The sequence below is a fragment of the Hibiscus syriacus genome, unplaced genomic scaffold (assembly GCF_006381635.1).
Source record: "Hibiscus syriacus cultivar Baekdansim isolate YM2019G1 unplaced genomic scaffold, ASM638163v2 tig00007895_pilon, whole genome shotgun sequence".
In the NCBI taxonomy this organism is placed as follows: domain Eukaryota; kingdom Viridiplantae; phylum Streptophyta; class Magnoliopsida; order Malvales; family Malvaceae; genus Hibiscus; species Hibiscus syriacus.
Genome location: NW_024062147.1, coordinates 182,578 through 196,010, shown reverse-complemented (window position 1 = coordinate 196,010; position 13,433 = coordinate 182,578). Strand labels below are relative to the sequence as shown.

General features: G+C 38.4%; 4 protein-coding genes and 3 pseudogenes across 4 annotated transcripts; 2 read left to right on the top strand and 5 right to left on the bottom strand.

The window, feature by feature from the left end:
* Positions 1-666: 666 nt before the first annotated feature.
* On the bottom strand, positions 667-2,968 carry LOC120201609 (annotated as a pseudogene).
* Positions 2,969-3,043: 75 nt separating this feature from the next.
* On the top strand, positions 3,044-3,821 carry LOC120201608 (RING-H2 finger protein ATL65-like). The gene is made up of 2 exons (XM_039202191.1): positions 3,044-3,665; positions 3,769-3,821. Exons 1-2 carry the CDS (start codon positions 3,044-3,046, stop codon positions 3,819-3,821), a joined length of 675 nt encoding a protein of 224 aa, XP_039058122.1.
* LOC120201666 lies at positions 3,448-4,430 on the bottom strand. Its single transcript, XM_039202236.1, has one exon. It carries the CDS (start codon positions 4,288-4,290, stop codon positions 3,853-3,855), a length of 438 nt encoding a protein of 145 aa, XP_039058167.1. The 5' UTR covers positions 4,291-4,430; the 3' UTR covers positions 3,448-3,852.
* Positions 4,431-6,427: 1,997 nt separating this feature from the next.
* Positions 6,428-7,371, top strand: LOC120201671 (annotated as a pseudogene).
* Positions 7,372-7,471: 100 nt separating this feature from the next.
* On the bottom strand, positions 7,472-9,618 carry LOC120201659 (annotated as a pseudogene).
* A 171-nt stretch (positions 9,619-9,789) lies between these two features.
* On the bottom strand, positions 9,790-11,918 carry LOC120201668 (plastid division protein PDV2-like). Its single transcript, XM_039202238.1, has 2 exons — positions 11,523-11,918; positions 9,790-10,514 (listed from the first exon to the last, which is right to left on the bottom strand). The coding sequence occupies exons 1-2, from the start codon at positions 11,802-11,804 to the stop codon at positions 10,500-10,502; spliced, it is 297 nt and encodes a 98-aa protein (XP_039058169.1). The 5' UTR covers positions 11,805-11,918; the 3' UTR covers positions 9,790-10,499.
* Positions 9,957-10,409, bottom strand: LOC120201606 (plastid division protein PDV2-like). The gene has a single exon (XM_039202190.1). The coding sequence runs from the start codon at positions 10,407-10,409 to the stop codon at positions 9,957-9,959; it is 453 nt and encodes a 150-aa protein (XP_039058121.1).
* Positions 11,919-13,433: the final 1,515 nt, after the last annotated feature.

Genomic DNA, 13,433 nt, shown 5'->3' with positions numbered 1-13,433 from the left:
ATTTGTAAACAAGTTTCATATGTCTATGCTGTTGTAAATTAGAGTTGTTTTATTGTAGATATTGTTCGTTGTTAAGTTCATGGCAGCTTTGTTTTGACTGTTCCTTTGTGTATCTTATTTCCCAGAAAAAGTTGAATCTTTTCTTGGGAAACTAGTAAATACTACACACTTTTCTTTCATTAAGATCTTCAAACAAAACAGAAACAAGTTTCTGCAACTACTTGTAATCATTTCAGCACTGCTGAATTCCAAGCACCTACTTCTGAACTGAACTGAACTGATCTTATCAATATCATACCTTTAGCCCCTTTGCTTCATTTGCAGTTGATCAATTTTATCCTGCACATAACATAATATAAGGCATATGATTTATAAATCAACTTTGTTTCCATGTTCCAACTTCCAAGCAATGGTTTTTGGCATTTGAATTCATATTTGCAGGGAAAGCATACCTTGTATTACTTGAGCAGTTGGGGTTGCCATATCCCTCTCCATGTCAAAGGGATTTGGTTCCAAATACACTGCTTTTACCATTTCAAACCCTCTAAGCTGTATGGAAGAATAGATTTTGCATCAGTTGATGAAAAACCATTAATGATTTCTAAAAACTGCAGAGCTAGGAAGAAGAAGATGTGGATCATGTGGTGTGTTTATCTACGTATTTTGTGTTTCTGGCCGGTGCTAGTTAGCTCGTTCAAAATGTACTTCCTTGCCTTGGGGTTTGAGCATAATGACTTGAAATCAATAGGCTCATTATGTTCCATTGCCCAATCTTCTAATGCCTTCCTTCCAAAGCCACCAGAAATGACTCAAATCTGGTCATTTGAAAAGTTACAAGAAACTCGTATTTAGGGCCATGTAGGGAGTTATGTGCGACTGGTTAAATAGTTATATGTAGAACGAACGACATACCGATGCAATAAGAGGGCAACTCGGGTATGCATTCTCGATGTTCTTGACTGCAACATATTCACCTTGAGAAAGCTTGAATATGTTCTTTTTCCTGTCAATGATTTTCATCGTTCCATCTGGTTGCAGTTCGCCGATGTCACCTGCAACTATCTCTACTTGTCTATGTCAGTAAGTCATGGTTAATAAGATCAAGAAAATATTGAAACATTGATACAAATATACCTGTATGAAACCAGCCATCAATAACAACTTCATCAGTTAGGTTTTGCCTCTCGTAGTAACCCGAGAAAAGGATGTTTCCCCTCAAGCATATTTCTCCACACGGAGCACATCGAAAGTGCATTGTATCCCATCTCTGGCACCGATTCGAGCCTTGCTTCAATGGTTGTCATTGGAACCCCAACAGTTCCAATCATAGACATTACATTTGCAAGGGAAGTAAAACACCCACCACAGCTCAGTCAAACCTGTCGCATTGAAAAACCAGAAGAACTTTTCATAAATTTGTTCAGAAAAAAATGTTCAACACTTGTTTGTTGTTACCATATCCTTGTGACAAATTAGAGCAGCAAGAGACCCTCAGAAACTCCTCCACATGCCTCTGCAAAGGCGCTGCACCGGATAGCATTAAACCAACTTTAATGCTTGTTTTCCCTTCAAGGAGTACATAAACTTCAGCAAGTACATCAAGGATCTTAATCAGAATAGAGAAACAGATGCAATGATCGAAAAACAAACCTTTTCGGACAAGTTTATCCAAGATAGGATGCTTTGTCTTGTGGGAATCGATTCTCCATATTTCTTAATTTGCTGTTTTAAGCTTTTACATTAATTGGACTGTAGACTAACACAATCAAGTAAATCGCAACCAGAAAAAGGGTTACCAGTAAACTTACTAGTTATAGGCATACTGGAACAACTTATTCCAAAGTAGACCACCAGACGCAATTTTGTTAACAACGCCTTCAAGAACAAGTCTCAATGATATTGCTTGAGAACTTACAATAACTGATATCAGCAACATGAGGTTACATTCTTAAAGAGAATCTGTCGATACGTACCAGTGTATATGCGGTCATAAACTCTTGGAACTGTGCAAAATGCTGTCGGTTTTAGTTCCTGGACATCGTCCATTAAATAACGGACATCCTGCAAGTAAAGAATGGGAAATAGGTCCTACCCCTTGCCAAAATCCTATTGAGGAACTTCTTTTGATGAAATAGGTTTCCATCATCTGATCATAGACGTGAGCCAGAGGGAGGAAGGAGAAATATGTATCCTCTTCTGAACACTACAATGCAATTTATGTCATCAAAGTGGAAAATATCATAAACATTATGACCATGACTAACTCGAAACACTTCAATCCGACAGATATGGCCATTTTCGATGCTTTACTTAAAGGGATGATGTTAGTTTTCTCACCGCTTTGTTTGTAATTCCTGTAAGTTGATCTATGGACAAAACTTCTGTCATGATTGTCCTGCTTGTGAGAATCACTCCTGTTGGTTCTCCTGTTGTTCCACTTGTATACATTATTGTGCATATGTCAGTCTTCTGTTTTTGTGGAAGTTTACAATCCAAAGAACCCTATCAAAGGTTAACTGGTGCTGCGGTCGATACATAATTTATTTAAGGGCACGACAAAGTTTAAACATGTTACCAGCTCAGAGAATTCTTTCCATGAAATGAGCGACACACCGAGCTCTTCCGCTTCCTTCTTCTGCGTGCTAGAAACATTTGCAAAGCTGATAATAGCTGAAGAAAGAAGATAAATACTTCAGTTGATGAGATTTTGCTGTAGAAAATAAGTAACCTTAATGTCAAAGCTCCTAATTAATGGAACCTGCACTTACTTTTTAAGTAAGAACAACATGCTGGAACACATGATAGGATCTGTCCAGGATCAAAAAAACATAATGCGAATCAAAACTTAAAATGAAATGCAGCTGAAAAAAGAATTATTGTCCCTGATAATAAAATATTTATAAATTCAATCTGCACTTACCCGGTGATTATGGGGTTCACCGCCTGGGCCCCATCTCCTTCTCCTTCGTTATCATCACCGTCGTCGTCTTCGCAGTCGTCTCCTTCAAGACTTCCGATTGACTTCAGTCCACCGTTGATCGCGATGGTGGTGGTGGTCGCCGCAGCATTTCTGATCGTTATGTATTCGCGTCTGATCTCAAGACGGCTCGTTCCTCTAATTCTCCGTCTACTCAACTTCTTCTGTCGCCGTCGCCGTCGTCGGCAACGTTACTTAGCATCCACGACGACCGACCTTGACTCTCTTCCGCCTTCTGATCCGTTCGATCCCCCTCTTTTCCCTTACGGCCTCGATGACTCTGCCATAAAAACGCTGCCTCGTGCCCTCTACACTTTGAAAACCAGACCCAACAACAGCCCCAAAGACTGCGCCGTGTGTCTGTTGGAGTTGGAAGACAATGAATATGTCCGAACACTCCCCGTTTGCTCGCATGCGTTCCGCGTGGATTGCATTGACGTTTGGTTGAAATCACACGCTAATTGCCCACTGTGTAGAGCTGGAATTTTTGCTAAGGAATCTCCTTTCACTCCGTTAATGGCGGCCAGAATCCGTCCGAGCATCGACGATCCCATTTTCCTCGACAACACTCTGGAATCCCTGACTGAAACTCCTCTCCAATCTTTTCCAAACAACACCATAACGGATATAACGGAAGAGCCGTCACCGAGAAGAACGAACGGGATTAATAATTGCGAGGAAATATTTAGTTTTGTGTTGAAAAGGTCGTATTCATTTGGTTTCGAGAGGAGTTTAGCGGCGGAGAGGATGATGATAACGGAGCCTAACAAGACTTCGCCTTGGAGGTACAGGAGAGGTGGGAACGGGTTTTGGAGCAAAAGGGCATCTCCGTTTGGTTCATTAATTATAAAACCCAGGGTTTTCTCTTTTAGATATTACAGAGGAGTGAAAGCTTCACCCTTTTTTCGTCGGAGAGGGTTTTTTCCAATGTCGGAATCGAGTGTCAGGTACTCCGGCGGCGGAGGCTCATCGAGAAGAAGTAAGTGGATGGCGAGTCCCATGTTTTTAAGATCAGCCGCTTCAAGCGTGGCGGCTTTCTCGTCGAGCCGGCTCAGCTGCGGCGACCCAGAAGCACTGCTGTCACCGGAGAGGTTCAACAGAAGATAAAAAGAAGCCATTTGTTCAGAAAAGAGAACACAGAGTACACGTGGACGGTTGGATGGAGAGAAGGACGGAGTGGAATGGGGCATTAATGAAAGGTGGGGAGGGACAATGAACGAGGAAATTGACGAGACACGATTTTCTGAGCTTGAGGATTGAAGAAGAAGGTGGTGAAGGAGAAGAAGAAAAACAAGGGAAAAAGGGGTGGGCATTAAATGCAGAGATGATTGTGCTGAACCAAAGGGTTCTTATACTGCAATGGCTTGGCTTTTTGCTACTTCTTTCCCACCGACAACATCTTTATGGGGATTGCAAATATATCTCAACCTGGAATTCATTGCCTTCATTTTGCTTCTCATTTTCTCTCTACATGTGTGAATTCAGAGAAATTAAATTTATTCCATCACAATTACGGGTTCAGATCCAATTCAATTAAAAAAAAGCTAAAAATTAATCTAAAATAATCGAAATCGATTTAGTGGGTTTATTTTTTTTTAAAATTAATTGGTTTAATTCTGTTTTAATTTGAGGTTTTCAAAATCAAACCGATAGTCTCTTACAATGATTCATCTATGTCCAAAGATGAAAAATCTTGATTCTATCTACAAACTATTATTGAACTATTAATTTGAACAAACTTCACAAGCTTGCATTTGTTAAAATATATATTCTCTTTATAAGCTTCACAAGCTTGTATTTGTTAAAATATATATTCTCTTTGCTTTTGTTATACATATACTATTTTTTTAATGAAAAAATTCAAGAATTATTTTGAAAAATTAAAATCCAAAAACCGCATAAATCTAAACCGAATAAAATTGCACTTAATTAGATCGGATTGGATTTTTTTAGAAACATCTAAATCGATCCAAACCGAAAATATTTATACTTTCGAATCGGATATTTTTTATCTAAAAACCGATCTAAATCGACCACGAACACCCCTAATCACATTCCCCCTTCTCTCCTTTATTTGTATTTTACTTATTGTGTCATTCTTGTAGTAGTGAATACACAGATTAATAATATTCAACACTTCTCATATTGTACCACTTGAGCTAGTGCAGTGCTCTTATTATGCAATTTTGACCGTTTATGTAAACAAAATGATTATATAACTCGTTGACGGTTTATCTCTTTAAATTTGAGTGGAAAGTTATATTCCGTAAACTTTTAATAATCGATCAGTGTTTAGATCATTTGTTTTTGTAAAGAGATAGAGGACGAATTTATGAAGAAGAATGATTTCAAATCTTTCTTTAACAATGTGAGGTGACTTATATATCGATCTTTAATGTTGATGTTAAATTTAGGATTATAATGAATATCCTTACTAACATGATGAATAGACTTAGTTGTCATTCAATTATGTGGGTATGTTAGTGGTTTATTATAAAATCGTAGTTAATCAGAGGATATAAAACTCAAAAGATTTCAAATTTTTTTTTATAGAAAATATGAAATTTTGAAAATACGACCTATCGTGACATGTAAAAATGTTAAAACAACGATCAACACTTCACGTATTTTTTTGAATCTAAATGTTAAAATTGTATTTCACAAGTTGTAATCCACGATGCTATTTATAGTTAAATAAATGTGCAGTGTAAAATGGGTAACGTCAATAAAAGGAAATAAGAAGAAAGAATGACAGACGAGCAACTAGAAACACATCATATGCACCTGCTCCATCTAATCTGCTACATATCTATTACGTCCTCATCCCTCATTTATCTGTTACTGTTGTCTGGATTAACTGCATAGACCTCCTTCGGTTTTATTCTTAATTACACTCCACTCCAATAATTTATCAATTTCTACAAACTACTACTCGATTATTTAGACACATTTATAAGTGCCGTCATCTCGTGTTTCATTCATCTTGAAACTGGAGGAAAATAATCCATTATGGAATGACTGAGCTTTGAGTTTAATCAGAGGGAGAATTGACCCATTAGTATTTTACTATTGAAAGTGATAGCACCTAGATCAGATTTGCAGTGATAGAGGCCGAGCAACCGATAATGCTAATAAATGAAATTTGGATGCTTCCTGCTTTGCCATTTCACCTTTTCAATACCTGCATTTACTCATTCAGAAAATTTTAATGAGTTCTCTTTTACTGGTAACTGCAAAGATTTATTGAGAATCTTAAATAATAATGGTGGTGAAACATATAATATATGCTTGTACTAATAGTATGGAATAATTATAAGATATATATATTTAAAATTATTTTTAGTCATTGACAAATGCACAAATACTTTGTAGATGTAATTGCTCTAACTCTAGAATCTTAAGATAAATTATCACTCTATTTTACTACCGAAGTATAACGGGTTCAAAAACTTTCTTGTTCTCTCTTTATAAAGGAAGGAACATCGGTAGTTTCGTCGATTTAAACAAAGAAAGGGAAGAATGCTGTGCCAGTCTAGGGAATTGTGGGATCTCAGGTATCAATGATCATACATCTATGATGAGACAGAATTTTCAGATACCAAAGAAGATTGGATGCAAAATGGCGATGGATGTGGTACCAGGATCTTTGGGCACTAGTGTTGGCTGTTCTTTGAGATTAGGACAAACCCTTTTTTCTTGTGCTTTTCTTCTCTTCATGTCTTTGGGAGTCGAGTTCTATAGCAACACTGCTCTCTGGTATGTATCTACTTTTTGTTCGCTCTGTTTTGCTGGATTTGTTGCTTTAGATTGAGCAATAATTGGACTTATTTTAGATGATTGTTATTAACATTTCAGCTATTTGGTGGTAACAATCATGGGGCTGGTTATTCCATGGAGCTTGACATTGGCAATGGTGGATGGGTACTATATTCTGGTTAAATGCCCTGTTCGTCAGCCTGGAGTATTGGTCATAATAGCTGCAGGAGATTGGGTATGAGTGGCTAAGCTTATGTTTGTCGGAAGCTATTTGACTCGGTGAAAGCTGATAATACGTTTGATGACAGGTTTTGTCGGTTCTGACACTAGCCGCAGAATGTTCCACGGCTAGCGTCGTGGGTCTCCTTTTTCACTCCGACAGGTCCTTTTGTGCTCCCAAGTGTTGCAGTAGATATCAACTCTCGGCTGTTATGGCATTTCTCACTTGGTTTCTTTGGCTTCAGCTCTTCTCAATCTTTGGTTACTACCCTCCTTGTAATTCTCTAGGTCTGAGAATTTGTTTGTTTTCCACTATAATTGTAGCATCTCAAGGTAAATATAGATTACTGAGAGGCTTTTTGGAGCCACTGCTGTACATTGAATCACACAATCATAAACTTAAGTGAACAATTTGGACATTGGAGATGTTGGCATCTGAATTCTAAATGTTTGGTACAATGGTAAAGAAATAATTAACTAAAACATGTATCCTATCCTTTTCTCTTCGCCAGGCACAAGGAGCTGGTTGAAAATTTAATCGGTTCATGGATCCATGTCGGGAAATGAACCATTGAACATATACTTGGTTCTTTGGAACTCCAGCAGAATACGACTGTGTACCCTCCAAGTTAATCTTATCAATTTCAGAAACAAAACAAGAGCTTAAATTTCTATGTTCTTGTTGTAGAAAACAAAGCTCAGCATCAAAGTTACATTTCAGAGAACTACTAGAGACGCAAACCCAAGCCTCACACTCTCACAACCATGAATCTATCATGAAGCTGGGAATACTTGCACAAACTGCTTTATTACTTCAATCACGATAGCAGCACAGACCTGCTTCCATCTTCATGGCCGCATTGCTAAGATTTTAACATACAAGTAGGCAAGTAGCATCAGTTTGTTGCATCACTGAATATAACAGAGGGTCATCATCAAAGTATACAACCTTTTTGCACAAATAAAAAGATATCTGCTTTGACATGAAACCAAAATTTCTGATGCGTTCTCTCAACAATTGACCTGAATTACCCAAAATGAATCTCAATAAAGCTAAGACAATCACTATCTAACAACAGAAGCACAAATCTCAAGAGCAACTTACCATCAGTATTCAAACAGGTCTGCTTCCACTTCTAAGATGGTAGACTTCTAATTCTCTTCCTCTTTTTGAGTCTCCAAAACCTCCTTTCTCAAAATTGCTACCATTTCCTCATTTCCCTGTCTCAAATAACCATCTATAAAAGCATCATATATCTCCAGATTTGGCTTGAACCCTTTACCCACCATCTCTGCTTGAAGCTTTAGCGCTTCCTCCATCTTTCCCTCCGCATTAAAAGCTCATAACTTGTCCCCGTCGGAAAAAACCAAATTCTCTCACCGCCTTCATTATCTCAAAAGCTTTAAGTACCATACCTTTATCACAAAGCCCGCTAATCAACAGTTCAACAGTTAAACTCTGTGGTCTAAAATCTTTCCTACACATATCCCTGTATATCAACATAGCTGAATCGATATCTGCAATTTTACAATATCCATCAATAAGATTCTCATAAGTAACACAGGTTGCCTTTATTCCATTCAATCCCATTTCTCTGAACAACTCTTCAGCTCTCGTAATCTCTCCCCTTTTACATAATCCATTGATCATCGTATTGTATGCCACAATATCAGGCTCTAATCCCTTAACTTTAATTTCCGCCCATAAGTCCTCTGCTTCTCTCACCTTCCCTTCCTCACAAAAAGCTGCCATTAAAACGCTATAACTATAACTATTTGGGGCAGATCCCAAGCTCTCCATTTCACACCAAACCTCTCTCGCTTTGTCCGATAGCCCTTCATGATAAAAACAGAGTATCAAAGCGTTAAAAGTATGCACATTTGGCCGGACCTTAAAAGCTCTTTTCTTATTACATTCACTCTCAGCATTACGTACTCCAAAAGCCTCTTTATAAACCTCATATCCCTTATTTGCTCCATGACATTTCGAAAACTCCGAAATCAAAGCATTACAGGTACTAACCAGGGGGCTAATCCCTCTAGACATTAACATTCTAACAATCTCAATAGACCCATCAAGCTTTTTCATTTGCAAACAAGATTTTACCAACAAATCGAAAACAAACGGGGCAGAACCGCAGTCATTATAAGTTTTAACTAACGATTCAAATAGTTTCAAATGAGTGGGTTCCTTTTCAATACCTGGGGTCCGAATCGCGAGCCGGATGAGTTCCCGTGCACGGGTTTTGAGTCGAGCACGGGAGAGGATGTGAATTATGGTGGAATAGGAGGAGAGGTCGTGGTGACAGAGTGATTTTTGTTTGGTGAAGAGGAAGAAGCAGAGGGCAAGGTGGGGATTGTTTTTGAGTTGGAGGGTAATTTGGGAGAACTGGGAAGGGGTGAAACCGGAGGGGAAGAGAGTGAGGACGGTGGACCAGCGAGATTTGGAACGATGATGGGTGAGAATGGAAGTGACGGCGGAGATTGGGTCGGATTGATCGGACGGTGGAGAAGAGGTGGTGGAGAAGGCGGAGGAGGAGAAGGAAAAGAGAGGAAGGAGGGGTTTAGGAGTTGCGGAATGGACATGGTGTTTAAGAATTTGGTTAGCCATTGAAAACAAAGGAAAGTTCTTTTGGCAAAGCAGGGCAAGATTTTTCTGTTGCATTTGTAGAGCTGTAATTATTAGGGTGACCTTTATATAGTCATAACAGTGTCATCTAAAATTATTATAGTAAGATTATGATATCCGTGATGATTGCAATAATATCTATTATGTCAATAATCACGATAAATACGACTAAACACTAGATCACAACCGTGATTTAAATATGTGATAATTGAAAAACCACTGGTAAAACTTCATTGCAACTAATTAACAATCAAAGTAGTTTTATACACAACGATTGGAAGTAATATCAAATTAGCCGCAACCATAATTTACATCTGGCTTGGCAACAATAGACTCGAATGGTACTTCAATCCTCTCTTTCACCAAGCATCGAGCTTATCCGTCCTCCATTACCAGGACTTTCCCAGGTGGGCATAGAGCATTTGACTTCTTCCCTTCAGTCGCACGTTGATGACTCATGCCAAAAATCTTGACATGGTTTCGTTTCCCGATGTTCGGCATGAAATTGGACAGGCTTAATATGTACATTACACCAACAAGGGGAAGCCAAGTCTTCACTGCCGAACTTATTAAGTGGCCGAATCCTTTCCTCAAGCTTTTGGACTCGTCTTGCTTGCCATTTTGTCTCGGGTTCTTTGCTTCATTCGTAGGGTCGCTGGTGGAAATCCCATTTGGAAAATACTTGTATGTTGACTGTAAGTGTGACAATGAGCTGTTATCCAAAACCATGGATCGTGGGGGGTAACTCGGATATGGGGGAAGGAGGAGGTCCCTGTTATTCTCCACTGTTTCACTAAAGAAAGCAGAAGCCTCGAGAATCACTTCCATGTCCTTCCCTTGATATTCTTCGAGCTTCTCCAAGACAACTCTCCGGCTATAATCGATCTCAGCAAGGGCAACTTCCTTTTCATAACTTTGCTAATGTTGCAGATTCTGTCAAGAAAACTGAACTTCTAAACCCTTTTTTTGTAAGAAAAACATGTTATCAACACAAACGTCTCTCTATTCCAAGGGATACCCTTCTATGCATACAAAGGTATATAGAGCACAATTCAATTAATCGGCAAAGAAACGAAAAGACTAGCAACTAATCATTTGTATTCATTCTTCCTCGAGTAACTTCGTACAGAAATATGTTACTTAGCGCCTACTCCAGAAAAAAACAGCAAAAAGATGTCTATAATGGTTAAGCTTGCATATCTTTAATTCAACAATGACCTAGTGCTCCACTTACAAATCAGTGGGTGGGTGCAGTGCAGCCATGATAAAACAGAATGCCTTTAATCATCACTGAGATTTCCATACTACTAATCACATTGCAATTGTCTTCTCAATGTTTTTTCTTCTAACTTCTAAAAGTTCAACCAGACACAAAAACGTAGTCGCTAAATAATCGAGTGTCGAGTGACTTACTAAAGAAAGGCTGAAACCCAGTAACAACCACTTTTGCAATGCTGAGTTTTAGGTTTTTCTTGAAGATACCCAATAGTCTATGACAAAGATGCTGATGCTGATGCTGATGGAAATGGGAAATGCTAATTTCAGAAATTGATATGATTAGGAAAAGCCAGATATCTTCTTTCCTTTTTGTTTTACTTGAACTAAGAATCAAGGTGAAATCAGTAGACAAATACTGGACCAATTTCTATTCATTTCAAACAATCATCATTAACCATTTATGACTTGTGAAAGAATTAAAGGTTTAGCTTCACCCCGGAGATTTGTTCTTAAGTTCCATAGCATAAAAAACAGACTTGAAATTGAATCTCATGGGAAATTTTCTTTAGTTTCACACATTCTCATGCATACGTATCCTTATCGGGGTTGTAACATGGAAATAAAATCTGGGTTTTTTCTTCAAGGGCTTAGGGTTTATAACTTAAAAAACTAACATTTAACAAAATGGGGAGAGGGAGAACTAAGATTTATGAGGTACTAAACCTGTAAAGCAAGGAGTTGGGATTCAAGTGATTCAAGGGCATCTCGAATATCCAAAAGCCTCTCGGTTGTTTCTTCATCATCTTCTTCTTCATCCGCTCCACTTTGGTGAGAATTAAGGTCTTCGTATCTATTCATGCTACCATTTTCATCGGTTTGGTTTTGTGGGCTTTGTTCGCAAACAGGCTTGGCGGCGGCGGCGATGGCTTTTGCGATGCAGTTGCTGATTTTCAATCTTAGCTCCGTAGCTCTTGCTAATGCTAACCCTAATCCCTCTTCTTCCATCTATTTCCCTCCACTCCTCCCTGGTTTCCTGTTTAAATGGCAAAGAAACAAAAGAGAAGAAGATGGAGAGGAAACTGGGATTTGTTTGTTAAGAGACCAAAGTCCTTTATTTTTGTCTTTCGACTTAGGAATTAGGTCGACTTGAATTGATGTGGTTTGGAGTCGTTATTGACCATTTTAAAACGAATTTAGGTGGGTCGGACACCATCTTACATGATATGTGTTGTACATGAAATATGTCGGGTTCGGGAGTCGGTTACGATCAAGGAATGATTAACACCCTTGAACCGCCCTTTCAGTACCAATTAATTTACCAGTTGTATTTATTTGCGAAAATTAAAATTTAAAAAACTCGATTCAAATAATTACCTTTAATCGATTGAAATTATCACTGAAAATGCCAAGAAAATGTTAGATGAAAGAAATAAGAATAAACACGAAGAAAAAAGAATTGAAATATATATGTATGTACAAAATTGATGAAGAAGGAAAAAGAAAATAATAAAATAATAAAAAATAATAATAAAATAATAATAAAAGATTAGTTAAAAAAACAAACAAATAAATAAGAATAAAAATAATAAAAAAATGTAGTAAAGTAAAATAAACAAATTAAATTAAATTAAAACCATGAAGGAAAATATATAAATAAATAAAAACATAGAAGACGAAAATGAAAGAGTCATAAACATTATTACCCAAATTCGAATGTTAATAAATATGACACAATATATAACAGAGGACTAAATTGTAAACGAGAGAAAACAAATGCCCAAAACAGAACACTAAAACTCCATGAAGTGATTAAACGACCATATTACAGAGCGTGGGGGACTAAAAATGATATTATCCCTTTTATGTTCAAAACACGGAAAGTTTGAGGCCAAAACGACGTAGCTTCGCGTTTGGTATATAACTCTTATCACACAACTTATTTTCCTCATATATTATCATTTTCTTCCTTACCTCAAAACCAGAGAAGAGAGAGAGGGGAGTGAGCTATCCCAGAGGCTTCGACCGAGCCCATAATCTGGCGAAGTTCTACCGCCTCCGCCGTCGTTGTCTGTCGGCGAGTGCCGTCCGCCGGCACCGGAGAATAGAAAAGGTGTCACCTTTCGACGCGTTCTTCAACCCCGGATACGAATCCGGGCTTCGTTTTGCCTAGAAACGCCTCAAAGTTCGTAGATCTACGAAAGTCCTTTCGTATTTTGTTTTTACTTGGCTTCGGGTTTTCCGAATGGTTCTGCTTCTCTTGTGGTTATACTTGTACTTGTCGATGTGTTGTTTTGTGGTGGTTTGGTGATATTTTTGTGGTTTTGCTGTTGTGATCTTTGTTCTCTGTTGATGGTGTTCTGGGACTGTGCTGTTTGGGTACCGTTGATGCGTACTGTGGTGTGGGTATTTTCTGCTGTGTACTCCCGTGGTCTTTTCCTTGGGTCTGTTGTGGCCTGATGATGGTCACCGTGGGTTCGTGACTCTCTGTTTGGCTGTGCGTGGCCGTTTGTTCCCGTTGTGGGTTCTATTGGGTTTTTGGATTCCCCTAGTTGTTGATATGTGGTGGGGTATTTATACCCCCACCGGTGCTGGTCAGTTTCCGATGATAACGGGGTCGGTTGTTGGCCAGGGATT

What these genes read in the sequence shown, in the direction of transcription:
- LOC120201608 (XM_039202191.1), top strand. Translation starts at nt 3,044, where the DNA reads ATGGTGGTGGTGGTCGCCGCAGCATTTCTGATCGTTATGTATTCGCGT. An exon ending in TAATTGCGAGGAAATATTTA is followed by an intron (nt 3,666 to 3,768) that starts GTTTTGTGTTGA and finishes TTGGAGGTACAG; the next exon opens with GAGAGGTGGGAACGGGTTTT.
- LOC120201666 (XM_039202236.1), bottom strand. Translation starts at nt 4,290, where the DNA reads ATGCCCACCCCTTTTTCCCTTGTTTTTCTTCTTCTCCTTCACCACCTT.
- LOC120201606 (XM_039202190.1), bottom strand. Translation starts at nt 10,409, where the DNA reads ATGGAAGTGATTCTCGAGGCTTCTGCTTTCTTTAGTGAAACAGTGGAG.
- LOC120201668 (XM_039202238.1), bottom strand. Translation starts at nt 11,804, where the DNA reads ATGGAAGAAGAGGGATTAGGGTTAGCATTAGCAAGAGCTACGGAGCTA.